General features: G+C 39.2%; 1 protein-coding gene across 2 annotated transcripts in view; it reads left to right on the top strand.

Annotated features, from left to right (window-relative positions):
- EPB41L4B (erythrocyte membrane protein band 4.1 like 4B) overlaps positions 1-17,153 on the top strand; it is a 186,699-nt gene that overhangs the window by 72,965 nt on the left and 96,581 nt on the right. For both annotated transcript variants that reach the window (XM_068396115.1, XM_068396116.1), the window contains exons 3-12: positions 2,146-2,188; positions 4,390-4,468; positions 7,957-8,001; positions 8,808-8,860; positions 12,850-12,970; positions 13,597-13,684; positions 14,720-14,808; positions 15,127-15,196; positions 15,370-15,539; positions 15,640-15,749. In XM_068396115.1, coding sequence (XP_068252216.1) covers positions 2,146-2,188; positions 4,390-4,468; positions 7,957-8,001; positions 8,808-8,860; positions 12,850-12,970; positions 13,597-13,684; positions 14,720-14,808; positions 15,127-15,196; positions 15,370-15,539; positions 15,640-15,749 — 868 coding nt within the window. The remainder of the gene's footprint in view (positions 1-2,145; positions 2,189-4,389; positions 4,469-7,956; positions 8,002-8,807; positions 8,861-12,849; positions 12,971-13,596; positions 13,685-14,719; positions 14,809-15,126; positions 15,197-15,369; positions 15,540-15,639; positions 15,750-17,153) is intronic.

The raw sequence follows: 17,153 nt of genomic DNA, 5'->3' as shown, positions 1-17,153 counted from the left end.
CTACCTCCGTATTTTTAGTTTGTGTTCTGTGTGGTGGCCACATCGTACGCAGCCATGATGTGCAGTGTGGGATGGGGGTAAAATGACAGCTCATTCTTGCTTCTGAAGAGAGATGTGTTTAACGCTTGCTATGTTTTATCTCCTGGAGCAGTCTGCCTCTGGCTGCTGGGGTACGGAGAGTGAATGATAGTGTCCTGTCTGGGCTGTAGTCTCATTTAATGGTCTGCAAAAGTAGCTCCTAGAGTCTTGTCAGTTATTCTTAAACCTTCTTTGAAGTATTTACATTTACAAATAATCGGTTTGAAACTAGCTGTTATTTGAATTTTAATATGCCTAGAACACCACATTCCAACATTGGGATTATCAGCTGTTACTTCATTGGGAATTATTGTAGTTCAGGTTGTGCAGTGCTTATTTCTGAACATGGTACTAACATGAGCCACAGATTAAAAGTTATTGGAGGACTTTTACCTGTAGTGTAGATGTTATTGATGTTTGAGTTTTTTTTAACATGAAGCAGAACTTTTCTTTTAATGGAATCATTATATTTGTCTTTGTGAGTGGTTTATCTTTAGCCAAAGTAAATATTGAGGAGAAAGACATTTTTGTACCTAGTTATTTGAAGCATAAAAAATTAATCTGCCCTGGAGGTGTGAAAGTAACAGACTTGTATAATTTCAGTAAAAAAAAAAACAAAACAAAACAAAACACAAAGTTTCAATGTTGATATTTTTTCCTTATTAAAAATCTGAAATTTCACAAAGCTTCTATGAACTGCTGTGGTTTGTGGTGTAATTCTTCATAAGAGAGCAAAGCAGAGACAGAAGAAATGACTTGCAACTCTAAGGAATATATTCGTGTGAGCTGCTGTAATGTTTTATTTCCATTCTGGTAGAGATTTGTCAGATTGTAAGGATGGATTCCTTGGCAGCCTCACCTAAGGGAGTCTAGAAAGTCTCATGCAAATAAAAGCACCTTCAGCATAATTGTTCCATTTCTTTTCCTCTCTCTCCTTTTTTTTGTGAGATTTATTTACCTCAAGGGTCGTAAGTCGTCAGACTTTCGATCTATACCCTTCTATACCTGTGATAAATAAATTTTTGCCTTGGCTTAGGACATACTTAGTAAATAAATACCAGCATTACTATCAAACAAATAATTTTTCACATTTATTTAGCCATGGTAGTGCAGTGTTAGTGGAATGGTAAGTAGTCATTCAGAGAGTCTCCTTTTTCTGAAAGCATGAGTACTTTAATAGGGAAGAAGGAAGAGTTTTTTTTCTCCCAAGATTTTGTTCCATAGTACCCAGTTTATTATTTTAAAATAAATATTTACATAAAGATAGAAAAACATGTATTTCAAGGAAGTCCAAATGCTGTTTTATTACCTTGTGCAACAGGAGCATTTACGTGGGGTTGCTTCAGATCAAATTGCAGCCTTGTGTAGGACGTTGCCCAGAGACAGTCAAAGATTTCAGCTAAATTTACACCAGAGTGCATTTATTAATACTCTTTTGTAGATGCAACTTGCCACTGACAAGAGAGTGCATAAACTTTGCTGGGAAGCATACTTTTTTGTCGTCATAGTTGCATCTATTCAAGATTTTTTTCCATTAGTTTAAAAAGGGGAGGAGGGTATGCATCAATGTTACCCAAATGCTTTTAGTGGGGGTTAAGTCTTCATCCCTATCTTGAAAAAACTTGGCTATGGAGCAGTGGAAGGTGGGATAGCACAGGGTCTGGAGGGTCTCCATCAAACAGGGGAGTTGAAAGGAGAGTGAAACCCAGGGGTTTGGCCTGCTGCCCTCAGGGGCACTTGGGCAGCAGTTAAACCTGAGGACAAAAGGGTATTTTCATTAGACACCACTGCTTTGTGGCTTTGGATGTTGAGGTTTCCTCTCTGGAAGAGTGAAACTTCTCTGGCAGTACTGATGCATTTGTAAGTCAAGCCTTCCCTCATGAAAGAAGGTAAGTTGGTAAATGTGCAAATAAACACTTCTGCAAATGTGTAGAAGTTTAGCAAATAAATATGGCAATATTTCATTTTTAAGATATTTTTATCTGTTAAATTGTACTGTAATTTGTTTATTGTGCCAACAAAATTTGGAAATGGAGCTGCTTTTACATGTGGATTTTCTTTTTTTAGCACTGGTTGGACCATTCAAAATTCATTAAGAAGCAAATAAAAAGTAAGTACCATGTCTCTGCCTGTTTATTTTGTTACTTCCTTAAGAATTTGAACTTGGAGTATTTGAATGTGAATGTTTAATGTGGCCTTTAATGGAATAAATATTTCTTAGGAAATAGATTTAATTTAATAGCTAATTGGCTGACTATGTCATGTCTAAATGCAAGAGCACTTAATAAGCAATAGACCAGCCTTCAGTAGCCCTCGTTAAACATGTGCTGTTTGTCTGAGGCAGGGTAGGTTGCCAGGTAATTTCAGTCTGATCTGTGAAATAAGGTTGCCTGGACACAGATTGCGGTTTCTGTCACTGCTTCAGATCCAGAACAGATTTCCTGGTTTGTGGTTGTTTTTTAAGAGTAAATGGAAAATATTTCATTGTGTAACGGTTAACCTCTTTTTTTGTACATCTGCTGTTTCATCAAAGGGAGTTTTGGGTGGAGGAGTTGGGTTTGGCCACTGAGCTTTTTGTGGAAATTGGCTAAGGCAGGCAAGTTGCTCCTGGATCTCTAATAATCCGGTTGCAGGCTTGGGTACAGTACAGCATTGGCACTAATGTGTTTTGTTAATATCCTGAGGTTGGCCGCAGCCATAGGCCAACTGATAATACCGCTTCTGTGAGATTAAAATATAGTGTTTTGCTAGGAAATTGTTGACGCCCTTGCAGGACCTCACAGAGATGGATCTTAATTGCTCCAGTGGTGCTTTGCCTTTCTTTCTGATAAGTATTCAACTATCTAGACAATTTTTTGAAATGGTGGAGTTGTTCTTCAAAGTCCTTTAGGACAGTTTGCTTTCACCCCACGGTTGTGTGGGTGTCAGTCTGCTAGCACAGGTGGTAAAGATAGCTGCTATGAGTAAGGTTTTGGTGATTGGCTTTCTCTCAACTTTTCATTGCATCACAGACTGCTTTACCTTAAGTGACTAAGTGATTTGCAGGAGCGCTTTCTGTGATAGCTTTGTCCTTTTCTTGATCTGTCTTAAAATGTGGAAAATCAATGAGATTCTGTAACACCTTCAACCAGTTCAGTTGCACTGTTTTGTCTGTGTTTGATCTGTGAAGGGCCTGGTTTAAAAAGAAATTGTCCAAGCCCTGCCCTGAGGAATGCCGAAGAGGGAAGCAATTTGCTGAGTGTTGTAAAGGTCTGTCTCACAACAGGATACTTTTCTTTACCTGGCATTCAGCAGGTGCTTTGAGAAGAGTTCCTCTTTCATGATGGATGTTGCTCACTGCTCTTTTTTTTTTTCCCCCAGCAGTGGGCAGGTAAGAGTCATTATCTCACTGATGCAGACCTTACCAGTGGTGCTTACCTGTCAGCCTAGAGTACTACAACCTCTCTTCTAGGAGCTATCGTTGGAGACAACGTCAAAGCTCTAATTATTAGAGTTTTGGCTGCATGTTGTTTAGTAAAATGGATCATTAATAGGCATGTATATAGTGTGTTGATGTGGTGTTACAGAAGACCTTAGAAAGGTGTGAAAAAGTAGTTTTTCCAGCGCTTAATATACTAGTGGGCTGTTGGTCTGGAAGATGAGGCTTGGGCAGGTAAGGATGTATTGGTCACAGTCTCATGGTAGCTGGGTAACATTTTATTATCTGTGTTACACAGAAGGTCAGACCTAGCATTCACCTTCTGGCATTAGAAAACAACAATTCTTGCAACTCCACTTCATGGGATTTGTTAGCTTTCTGTATTCATGGGTGCCTTCCAGAGTCCTCTCCAGCACTTTTAACCTTATTTATCTTACCTTTTCTCATTCACGTGTATCAATTGAAAGCTGATCTATTGGGTGGGGTTTTCTTTGGAGTTATGTTTGTGCCTGGTAACAAGAAGCATCCCCCTCTCCCTCCCTCTCCCTTCCATCTCCCCCTGCCCCACCAACAGGCAGTGTCCCTGGAACTTGCTGTCATTCACAGCGTGCTGCGGGGCACACCTGTTTGAACAAAAATGTGTTTGCCAAATGGACTGTTACTTGATTAATCTGATTATTAGAGTATCATAAAGTATGGTAATAATATAATTTTTTTTTATTGCATGCATTTTTAAATTTAAAAACGTGAAATATTTGCTGCTTTGCAGAATTTGAAAAACATACTTCACTTTGGGTTTCTTGGGTTGTGGGGTGGTGACTATTGTTCTGCCTTAGCAGAACCACAACTGGTGTAAACTTTTTTTTCCCCATTTAAAATCTCTGCATATACAGTTGGACCTCCGTACACGTTGCATTTTCGAATTAAGTACTATTCATCAGAACCAAACAACCTTCATGAGGAGTTTACAAGGTAGGAACTATGCATGGTTAACTGGGTGACTGGCAGAGGGGTAAATAAGACACCTAAGGTACATGAGGGTACTGTAAGCAGGTGATTTGAGCTTTCTTACTAAGAGTGGTCATTTTGTCTGACTTCTCATGTGTTTTCCTACTGTCAGAGAAACATCATCTTTTTTATTTGCTGCCAGAAACCATTCACGGGCCTCTCCAAGTGTTTTAGCCTGTAGGAGATGCTGTGTCCTGGTGCTTTGAAGTTAGAAAAGAAAGGCAGCGTTGGGTGGAGAGAGCTGCAGCTGGGAGACAGCTGCTCTTTATACCAGTGACACCTCCCATACCTCTGAGAGGATTTTCCATCGTGTCCTGCTATAACGCCAGTGCTCTGCTTTGTCCCCCTTGCTCTGAGACTTGGAAGTGATTTAATAATGGTACAGAATCCATAGAATTGTGGGAATAGACAGCTTGAGTTCTTGCTTAACAGTTGGTTGATTGAATCTCTTCCAGTTCCCCACAAGTTCTCTGTTGTGCAAAAGGTGTGAAGACTGCACTGTACAAAGTCACTGTAGAATACCTGGAGGTCTTCTGTTTCAATCCAGTAGGCTGTTTTCTGGGCTGTAAGGACTATACCTTGCTGGGTTCTTAGCACCCTGGTGTGATCTAGAGGATATTCTGAAAATTGGGAAAGGAGCAGCTGAAGGAAAAGGGTTTACTTATCTTTTGTATCTGCCAACTTCGTGTCTTTGTATAATAATCATCTATCTTATTGTTATTTTTTCTTTTTTTTTGTTTTGTTTCTCACTGTAGGGCACTTTCTGTGTCTTCTAATTTGCTTGGCAATAATCACTGTACTCCCAGTCAGCCTAAGGTGTTTAAAGATTGTTGATTGTTGTAGTTCATGTGCATGTGATGTTTACATTAAACTTAAGCCTGCAGGCATATGTTTACTGTCTTCTCTCCTGTCTGCTGTGTTGACCCTGTATTTTTTTTTTTTTTTTGCTGCCTGAGACAAGATCAGAGAGCTGATTGTCACCACCTTACCATACTGACATGGAGGCTTTAATATCCATTACCAATTTAGTGCAACAGTGTTAATTCAACAAAAGGGCATATTCCTATACAATGTATAATTAACCTATAGAACTCCCTGCCACTTATATAATTGAGTATAAGATCTTAGAGAATCCAAAAACCTGATTGATTTTTGGGCATCTCTAATGAGAAAATGCAGTTAAATTGGTAGGAATAATGTATTTTCTGAAAATTTATGTGAGTCTTTGTACATCAGGGTGCATGTCTGACAAGTATTACGTTTCCCCTGTGGTCAAATTATTCCATTACTGTCTACCACAAGATTTCTTGCTTAATCTTCTGAAGCATATGATCCTAGTCACTGCGAGATGTGGGTTTCTGAGATATGTGATCATTGCTGTGATCGAGTAAGACGTTTCCTCTGAAGGTATTAACCTCTGATACTTCGTGATCTAATTATTGCTGAAAGGTGACATTTCAGAAGACTATTTTAATTAGGAAAACACTTTAGTCAGCTAAATTTTCAGTGCTATGAACAATTTTTTTTTTAATTGTAAGCTTGACAGAAGACCACTGTGAAACTATGGAAGGAAAATGAGCTGGAAATTGATTTTATGGTGAAAAAGTATTTGCATTTTTCTTTTCTGTTGGGGAAAGTAATTTTGAATGTTGCTGTTTTTTTAAGAATCTTTATGCTGCTGGATCATGTTTTCCATGTAGCACATTGAATAAAAAAATGAAGATTAACAACTATATACTCATAATTGTTCCAAGTGGAAATGGAATGGGAGTAAGAGGAGGAAGAAAAATGATCATTAACAGTAACCATGAGCTGGCCTGGTTGGGGAGGTGTTGGAAATTCCTTCTGGAGACCTGTTTTCTAGTAGACTCCAGTTTCTAGTAAAGCTGTAAACCTCACATTCCCATAATTAGCACAGTCATGGGGAAATGTTGAAACCCTTTACCCACTCTGTCTTTTTTCAATTTAAAAACACAGTTGAAATCTAGTGCAGTTTGGAAGACATCTTCTGTCACTTTTATGGGACCTGATGACTTAGTTTAGTTAGAAAAACAACAGAGGAGTGTGTTTGTACGTGTGTGTTGTGGAGAATTTTCTAAGGGATTTTGCTGATTTGGAATATCACCAGTTGAGATGCTGATGCTTGTCAGTCTGCGTGCAGAAAAGGCACGAGAGTAAGTAAGCCATACCAACCAGAGCAGAGCTGCAGCGCTGCACAGGCCAGCTGACACTGACAGAAGCACTGCCCCGATTTTTTTCTTGCAAATTTAGAAGAGTTCATGGGATTGTGAATCATCAGGGGAAAACAAGAAGAACAGGAAATACACATCTACCCTTAATCTATGCACGCAAATACCCAGGTTTGATTGGCAAGTCATGTATTAGCCAAGTATGTGAATCAGGGATGTGACACAGAGTTAACGTGGATAAATCTGAATCTGCTTTAGTGTATCATGAGAAGTCTTTTTCATCTTCTTTTTCATTTCTGTTTTCCTGTCTGATTCCAACTATTCATCCTTCACCACGTTCACAGCACATCCGCTGTGATGAAAAACACTTTGTCTTTCTAGCATCCTTTGTAAAGATAGGAGAGGTTTACGTTCACGTGTACTGGGTTGCCTCTCAGTAGCGCTTCATACTTTCTTCTCTTGAGTCACTCATCATTGCAAGCCTCACCTCACAGTGTCCAGAGCAGTGCAGAGCCTGCCTGTGCCGTCCCATCCTGTACAGAGCTTTTGCATAGCCTTGGAGCACTTCTGTGTGCCTCAAACCCCAACTCTTGAGTGGCTGTAAAACATGAAGCGTGCCTAGAACTGAAGATTAGCAAGAGCTTCATTGTTAATAGCAAGAGCTATTACAGTTTGAAGGCTGTAAATTGTACTTGGCCTCCTAAATAAATGTGTGGGCTCTGTGGAATTCAGATTTCTTTTGTTCAGAACTTTTCTGCTATTTTAAGTGAAAATTCAGTATGAGCTTTTCCTTTTGCCCAGTTTGGACTTTTTCCATGTTCTGTGTTTCTGTTTGAGAAGGTAGCCCTGAAGTCCTCATGCCTTTATCTACTTGTTGTCTCTAGATCTTGTAGTTCAACTCTTGCTTGAATTGGGCAAGACCCGGTTCAGGAGAACATTGGAGTGTCAATAACATTTAGGTTGCTGTGGTGTATGCTCAGATAGCGCACATCCCTAAAAAGCAAAGCTTTGGACAATGTCCTGAACACAGCCAGGAGGTGAATATTGTTCTTTTCTTTTTGATTTTAGTGAAAGGTACAGGAACTTTGTAGGTTGAAGGATGTATCTGAGTGATCCCAAAGGCCCTTTTTTTTTTTTTTTTTTTTAAGAGCAAGTTAATGAAAATGCTGTGACTACTCAAGGAATTGGGATATTTTTCCAGCCATCGCGGCTAGAAAGATGACATTATATATACTTTTGACTTGCTGAATTTTTTTTTGTCAGGTACCTGTTTGTATTACAGCTTCGGCAAGACATTCTTTCAGGGAAGTAAGTACCTCTCTGCTATTGCAGCTGTAATTTAAAGTGTTTGTAATAGTTAATCTCTTAATGATTTAAAATTTTACTTCAGCGGTGTGATCTTTTTAATTCTTTATGGTATTCATGATTATAAACATGATTTACAGTTCCACATGCATTTTTTTTCCTTTAGAATACAGAGATCTATGGCTTTGTGTACATCATGACTGTATTATTGACAAATAGAATGGGTAAAGACCTTTGATGGATTGACCAGGTGATGGAAATGTATAAAGAGAGCAAAGACTGTCCTCTGATTTTTGTGACTTGAAAATGTAACATGGACTTGCCATATTTTTCAGTATGGTAGGTAAAATAGAGGAGGAAAAGATGATAAAGTGCAACACTTTCTGTACAGGTCAACCCTGCAAAAATCTTTTGTGTGTTTATAGTCTCACCCTAGCCAATAAATTCACACCTGCTCTATTTTTTCTTTAATTACAAAACCAAAAAAAAAACAAACCCACATGTTCTACAGTGTTGGAGCAAAAATGATTTCTTAGTCGATTTAGTGTTGTCTCTGTTAGTTCAAGCTTGTTTTATGGTGGAGCCTATCATGTGTTTAGTGCTAATTAGAATGTACCAAATTAGGAAATAATCATATGCAAGTAAAAATTAATTGTAGGTGTTTCATATTAATAGCTTGTGGTTTAAGGGATCTTGTGGAAGTTAATGTTTCCATTTCATATATCAGACTACTTTTTAGCTTTATTGCAAGAAGAACTCACTGAGAAAAAAAGACATTTTTATAGCTTGTTTTTTTTTTTCTTTTTAAGACTGAAATGCCCGTATGAAACTGCTGTTGAACTAGCAGCTCTGTGTCTTCAAGGTATGCAGTCTTTTGAAAGTGGTTTGTCTTAATGTATTAAAAAACTTGCCTACTAGTTTCTTTTCACTCTTTGTTACTAACGATTTCTCATTGATCGTATGGAAATGCCATTCCTTTACCCGAGGAGAAGAATTTTAGGGAGGTCACTTCCCTGCCTTCCCTCAATTCGTAACTTCTGGTCTACATTAGCCAACGTCAGCATGGTTGCCGAGGGAAAGGCATGGATAGACAAAGGTTTCATGGAAACCATGGGCTGAGTAGGGAAGAAAGACCCCAAATAGTTCTCCACTGAGGGAGAAGCTGTAGTGTGTGCACACTGTTACCTCTTTAGCCTGAAGAGCCAGCTGGCCCATCAGCACACTCTTTGTGGCAGGCAGGTCCCTGCAGGTATAGCTTTGAACATGGGCTGCCTGGCCAGCACTTGGGAGAGCGGGCCTCTGTGGTGTATGAAACAGGGGATGGTTACAGGGCAGGAGGGAAGGGGTGGCAGGTACTGGAGGGGAGAGAACTATATGGAAAGGTAAGAACTAAGATTAATTCTGTGTCAGGAGCAAGGGTTACAAGATAAAAAACTAGAACACTAAGTTTCATTACTTTATTGTAGCAAAAAGTAGTATTTTCCTGCTGCGAACACGTTAATACAATATTCATTCCATTTCAGGAGGTTTGTTTTGCAGATGGGAAACTTGTGTAATGAAGCTCAAATCAAGTTAATTTTTTCCAAAAGAAAGTGCAGTGATCTGGATCATTCTAGGCATATCAGCAGCAAAATGAATCAAAATGAAAAATATTCTTGTTCCGCTAGTGGTTGGAAATGGTACATGGAGTGCTTAGGCAGAGTCTCTTAGTTTAATACAGGAATGGAGATAACTGGGTGATTCTAGATCGACTTGTCAGTCAAAACTGGGAATTCAGTTCCAAACAGCAACAGGTGTAGATCTTAAGGCAGTGGGTTATTTTTCAGTTTCCATCTGCACTAGTCTGGCACAGCTCTGGTTGTGAGGTGCACAAAGAACTGCTGCAGGCAAACTCTGTTTGTCTTGTTGAGATGGAGAAAATCTGGAGCCCATATTTGATTCATTGCTTCCATTTTCACAGATAAAAACACCAGTAACCTCACCCCTGGTCTAAGCAAGGAGAACCAGCAAAGAATAATAGGTTGATGGCTCAACATTTTGGATAGTAATTAAAACCTGTGATTACTATGTAAATGTAATACAGTAGCCAACCATCATGTTTATAATGTCTCCAAGTAGGTAACTAACTAAAAACTAACACTTCTTGACACCGTCTGTGGGAATATATTTAAATTGTGGTAGCATCTTTATACTTTTCTGCTGTCTTTTCTTCGGTTTCAGTTTTCTGCTATTTTGACACCATTGCAATAAGTTTCAACAAAATTATTTCATTATTGCAACTAATTTATTTATCTCTGCTGGCATATGCTATCATTAGCATTTTTTGATAACATTTCTTACATTTTATTGACATTGGAAGCTTTTAATTAAGCAGAAGAGTTTAAAGAAATGTCAAATGATTATTCCCTCCTCAGTAGGTTACATGTACTCTGTGAAATCCAATCTTGCACCTTAGTGTGAGTGAGGAAGAAGTTATAAAAGACTATTAGGAATTGATGCTTTAAGCCTCTGAAAGAAAGGCCTTTTCTCTTTACAGGACAGCTTTAAACTTTATACATTTTCTTTATCAAGGAACTTGTTCTGTTAGGTAATTCTTTCTTTGTTTCAAAAACCAGTTTAATAGGCTGGTGTTTTGCGTGAATAATCTTTCAAACATAGATTGTTGATTTGTTGCCAGTCCGGTGAAAGAACTTCTGTAGCAAATAACATCAATTTGCAGTATGGAGTAACTCGTGAAGCAGATGCATAATCACATGCTTCACTTAGGTATATCTACAGAAGGGTTGTAATCAAACTTGAAACATCACCGCTAGAATAAGTTTTTAACTACCTCATTAGTCTTATGTGATTTTCGCGTTTAGCCAGGTATACTTTTGAAGCTACTAATTAAACTGAAAGGGAAAAGTTTTTCTTACATCTCCAGTTCTCAGTTCTAATCATCTTCATGGGACAGTGCAAAATTTTTTCCTTCTGTGTAAAAGAATCAATAATATATTTACAGATAAACACATTTTTGCAGTTTTCAAAAAGTGCGTGTAATTCCACCAGGAAAGACACTAGTGAGAGCATCTTCGTATGGAGCCCATGCTTCCCCCTTCTTCTGCTGCCCTTCTACCCTGTGCGGGGAGCTGATGAGGCTCTTACTACCTCTTGCTCTCAAGACCCGTTTCTTAGAGATCAAAATGATGGCATCGTTTGTTTGTCTGAAAGTGACTAAATAGTGAGTGCAGCTATTGAGAAACAAGGGTGATATATTTCTTGTACCTGATACTTCTGCCCTAGCTTCTCTGCCTCTCTTTTGTCCTACATGCTCATAATTCTTCTCATCCTTACACATCCTCTTCACGGCACAGTCAGCCTTTATTCCCTGCCTCATCTCTAAGTTAACTAGTAGAGAAATCTCCTACATTTTTCCTAGATGGTTGTCAACACATCAAACTTCAGTTTCTTACTTTTTTTCCCTGAAGTCCTCCTTGCTAATGTGTTTGTTGGGGCTCCCTCTTATGTACTGGAGACTGGACTGCCAGTAATTCTTAGTAACATCTGTGGTAAATAGGCTTCCAACTTAGATGAAACATCAGCAGAGCTGAGATATCTCTGTTAAAGAAAAAGACATATTGGTAAGAATACTGTTACTCACCATGGAAGACTACTGTTGAACAGAAAAAATGTGTGTGAGGCAGTAGTTAGAAATGAAGATCAGTGAACTCAGTCTGTTTAATATCCTCAGGAATGCTAAATGTTTGAGCGAAGCTGGAGTGCTCAAAACCACCTAGTAGGTGTATCAGTCAACAGATTGCATTTTGAATGTAACTTCTAATATATCCTACTATGTATTTTTGGAGACTAAGAGTGAATTAAATTTTTGCAACAGTTCCATGTAAAACTGCCCTGAAGCAATAAAACTGTTTTCAAGGGATTTCATTTCCCTCTATGCTTTTTTTTATTTTAGTAGTAATAGTAGTAGTAAAGAAACTCCAACTGGTTTGGAATCACAACATACATCAGGTGACACATGGTATTGCTGAACAGTATATTTGCCACCGATGTTTGTCTCACAGTCCCGAGGCAGTGACATTGTGGGCTCTTTGTATAGCTGAGAGATTCCGGGGGCAAAGGATGTCGCAGGCACAAGACAGTTAAGGGCGTCAGTCACTGACATGCTCAGTAGATTTTGAAAGTGTTCTGCTCCTAGGAAAGAAGATACCAGGCCCTAGGTAAATAAGTAGAAAGTGACACCTCAATTATGTTAATACTTCAGCATTTCTTCCCTTAAAAATTACTTTATATGAATATTACTCCACCACTGTGGTTTAAAAAAAAAAAACAAAAAAACAAACATACAGCTTTATCACTGGTTTCTTGAGACTAGGTATTATCTTCATGTTTTGACACTAACAGTAATGTAACAAAGCATGCAATAGAATGGGAAGTGTTTTGGAATGGAAAAGTATGACCTCATTACAATGAGAGAAGTTTCAAAGTAACCTCTTCTGAAACAGTAGTGCATTGATTTTTTTTTTGTTTTTAATAGAAACTTTATTTCCTTTAAATGCTTTAAAATCCAGAGAAGCAGCTTTAGTTAAGCGCGTTTAGTTCTAACATTTTTCAATGTCAGAATTCTGTACCAGAACCTTATACTGCTCCTGCAAATGCATTTGACTTTTGCTTAAAATCTGATTTGAGTTTGGGGGCTGTGGGGTTAACTTACAATGTCAGCACAAATTTATTCTTCTACAACATACTTAGAAACTTTCAAGCTCTCATTGTCTTTGTGGAGATTATGGAATTAAATGTTTCTGGTGATCCTGTGATCTTTGTGTTTTTAACTTTTCAACTGATTGATTTCAGCGGAGCTGGGAGAGTGTGAGCACCCAGAGCACACTCCAGAACTCGTGTCTGAATTCAGGTTTGCACCAAACCAGACGGAAGCAATGGAATTTGACATTTTTCAGAAATGGAAAGAGTGCAGGTAGAGTACCTGTGTGGGAGTGGTGTCTCTAGCAACAGGTTTTCTTTTCTTCCAAAGTCAAATATGTCCACAAGAACCCCTTCAACGGACATAAAATTGTGATTATGTTTGTCAGTTGAGAAGTATTATAGATAGACTTTGAGCCCGAGCCCTCCCAAGAAATGGCAAGTGGTAATTTAGGGAAGGTTGGTGGGGTAAGTTTTCTTTTTATTTGTTTGTTTGTTTTTCTTTAAATGATTTCTTAACAGTCGAAGCAGTCTGATCTTTTTCTATTGGAAATAATTCTCTTCCTCTTTCCTTCTTTCATGCATGCACACAAAGTTTTGTGTTCAGGGTAGTAGCAAATGCTTTTTCCTGTCTTTTGTTAATAGATATGGTACATTTCGGTGATGCAGTCTTACCTGAACTCTCATCCTTATTGGCAATTTTAGACCTTATTCAATTTTTGTCATTCTGATTTATTTTCATTTGGGGGGAAGAAAGTAAAAATGTAAGCTAAGCTTGAAACACCATTTAGTGTCATTAAGACTGAGGGCCCAAAGACAAGGGATAGGGGAACAAATTTTAAAACATTTAAAACAGACAAAAATTTTGTATGGAAAAGTACAAATATTTTATGTTCTTAGGGGAAAGAGCCCGGCGCAGGCCGAGTTGTGCTACTTGAACAAAGCTAAATGGCTAGAAATGTATGGTGTAGATATGCATGTAGTTAAGGTAAGATCCATGTTATTCTTTATTTTATTAATGTGGGGTCAGAACATTGAATGGAGATGCTGTCTCAGGCAAAACAGTCTTGACTGAGGGAACTTCACTTGATTTAATATACTGCCTATTAACATAAACATTTAATTACTGATTTGGGTAGTGACCAAAAAAAAGACAATAAACCAAACACAAACACCTTTCCTTCCCCTTCCCCAGCTCAACTTAGTCCAACACCTCTCCTCCCCTCTTCCTAGCATCAGCTACCCTTGTTTTCCGTGTGGGTTACACTTAGTCCCTCCCAAGGCAGCTCACAAGGTTGGGTCATCCACACAACAGTTTCTTTGGGATGCTCCCTGCTTCTCACTCATTTTCCTCTGCTGCTGCATGGGTCACCCATGGGCCACTGTCCCTCGGGACCATCCCTGCCCTGGTAGGTGTTCTCTGTGGGCTGCAGTCCCTCGGGGCTGTCCCTGCCCCCGTGTGAGGCACCTGTGGGCCATGGCCTCTCAGGGTTATCCCTTACCTGGTGTGGGTCGGTCCCTCAGGAGTGTCCCTGTTGTGGTGTGGGTTGTGCCTGGGCCATGGTCCCTCAGAAGTCCCTCCTCCTACAGGGAGAGGCTCCTCCTAAGAGTGCATCTCCAGCCATGTCCCCCACAGTGTCCCTTTCCACATGTCTTTTCCCATGCCTCTCAAATTTTTCCTTTTCTGTCTCCTTCCCCTGGCAGCTACTGCTTGCTCTTAAACATGTGTGAACGAAGGTGTGGGCTCCCCTGGCTGCAGTCTCGGTGCGGGGCTGTTTGCCCGGGTATCAGAGCCACCTGGGGAAGCACATGGCCTCCTCCCACACAGGGCACCCTGCAGCCCCCTGTTCCCAAAACCTGCCAGTTTGCACCCAATACAGAAGCATAGTCTTCTGCTCTGTAATGTTAAAAAAATACGCAAACCTTATCATTTAATTTAAAACCTATGGATTTTGACATACTACTGTAGTAAGATTTACACTACTAATGGCATATTGATTATTGATTCTGTGCTTGCTTACAGGGAAGAGATGGTTGTGAATATGCTCTTGGACTGACACCAACAGGCATATTGATCTTTGAAGGAGCCAACAAAATAGGCTTATTCTTTTGGTAATCTGTTTTTGTGTTATATTCCTTTCTGTTAAAATGCTGAAATCTTTCTCCTTTATGTAATGGGGTCTTGACTATATTTTGTCATGTAGGTTGAATCTACAAGGTTAAATCTGAGAGTAAATTGGCCTGGTTAGAAGTACCACTCTTAAATGTAAAATAGTTGTTGAAAAATAGTCACATTTCCAGGAAATCATACTTTAATTACGATTCCTGAAGTGTTCCAGGATTGCAGATCAGTCATACGTTTTGGAAGATTCTCCCAGATTACAAAATGCTATTTTTCCATTAATTTTCTTTTTTGCTTCTTTTGTTTAGGCCTAAAATCACAAAAATGGACTTTAAAAAGAGTAAACTAACACTTGTGGTTGTAGAAGACGATGAACAGGTAATTTTCTTTCCTTACTTGGGCCTGATCCAACAAAGTGTGGTGTGTTCTCAGACTGGTAAGAACACAAGGTAGGCTCAGCACAACTGTTGGCCCAGGCTGTATTTCTCCTACCAAGGACAGTAACTAATATCATACTTGCTAACTTCCAAAGCTTTTGTTTCTGCGTTTAGGGCAGAGAGCAAGAGCACACATTTGTTTTCCGCTTAGACAGTGCCAAAACGTGCAAACATTTGTGGAAGTGTGCAGTGGAGCACCATGCTTTCTTCAGATTGCGAGCCCCAGCAAATAGTAAATCTAGTAGATCCGACTTCATAAGGCTGGGATCACGCTTCAGATTCAGGTATTCAGCGAAGTAACGGCAATATGTTTGTGTTTATGCAAAGGAGCAGGTACAGCGTCCAGCAAAAGGTAGTAGTTAACTTTTATTTCTGTATTTTAAGTGGGCGGACAGAGTATCAAGCAACACATGGGACAAGATTACGCAGAACTAGTACATTTGAAAGAAGGCCCAGCAAGCGATATCCTTCGCGAAGGCATTCAACTTTTAAGGGTAAGTGTTTGTACATGTGTTCATTGAACCAGTCATGCAGGTGTCCTGCTAACTCATATTAATGTCATATTACAACCGTAAAATCTGTACCACAGTATAAAAAGAAAAACATGTCAGACCACCTAAAAAATCAGAACATACGTTCTTTTTTCCTCCAAAGTCAGAGTCCATTGTTAGTATCTGCCATTTTTAATCTCTGTTTACACTTAACTCTTCCATCCCACATGTATGGAGAAGGACGTACCTATGGTTTCTTTTGTTGCTCAGGTGAGGAGGGAAGAAAATTTGCATCAAACTCAATGAGGGAAAGCATGTAACATTTTATTTGAAAAAGTGCATTTGCCATGTAGAGTGGAGCAGTGTCCAAAAGCCTCTCTTGTCTTGCTTGTCTAGACAGACAGTTTTAGGGTTATTGAGCGTTATGCAGTTGTTGCTGTTTTGCTGACTGTAATGGCGTGTTATTCACCTATCCCGACTCTGATCTAAACCAGCTTTCTCTGGGGGTTGAAATGTGCTGAATTTGAATGGAATGACAAGGAATTGTTTTCCCTTGTGGTTTTGTCGTTTGTCCTTCAAACTTAAGCTGAGATTTTTATTCCTTGTAGAAAAAACTAGGAAGGAGCACTGCAAGACAGCCCCCTCTAAATTCTGTATTACTTGAGGCTGGAGGTGTAGTTGCTGTATGGAGCAGGGTGAGCTGACATTCTCTTAGGATGTCTTTGCACTCCTTTGCATTCCTAGAGTATGAACCTCAGTTCCATGAAAAGTCCTTGTGGTATGAAAAGTGAGAGCACTTCTTTCTCATGTACAATGGGAGGAAAAGGGTACCAAGCACACATGCTTTCTAGAGGCTGTAACCTCCCCCCACTTTGTTAGTACACATCAGTTTTTTAAAGAAATGCAAATTTGTTAGATCTGTGAGATACTGTTATGTGATACATGAGAGTCCATTATATGGTAAGTGTGGATGATTTCATAAGTGAAAAAATAGATTATTTTAGTTTTATTTTTACAATAACAGGATCTGTCAGACCTGCAGGTTATACCTTGTGTCTCAGTGCTTCCATATTTAGGTCTGTGAGATGGAGGGAGAAGAGAGAAAGTGGGGCTTATGCTCAGTTTAGTTCTCTGTGCGTAGCAACCAAGCAGAACTTCTGTCATACCCAGATGATCTCCCTCCAGAGAGCTTAACAGCATATTTGTTCAGTTAATACAAAAACTCTATTTAGATTATTGTCTTTTACACATCTCTTGTCCATAAAGACCTGTACCTAGTTGCAGTCCACAGGGGTTGGATTCTGTCCTAGCTCAGTCTCTTTGAGACTTCTACAGTGTCTCATTGAGTTTGTCATTCACTTTCTGCATTCAGCAGAGACTTGGATTTTCAGCTGTATCACTCAGCAG

The sequence above is a fragment of the Nyctibius grandis genome, chromosome 3 (assembly GCF_013368605.1).
Source record: "Nyctibius grandis isolate bNycGra1 chromosome 3, bNycGra1.pri, whole genome shotgun sequence".
NCBI classification, from domain to species: Eukaryota; Metazoa; Chordata; class Aves; order Nyctibiiformes; family Nyctibiidae; genus Nyctibius; species Nyctibius grandis.
The sequence above is the reverse complement of the archived record's forward strand: the minus strand, read 5'-3'. Positions and strand labels throughout refer to the sequence as shown.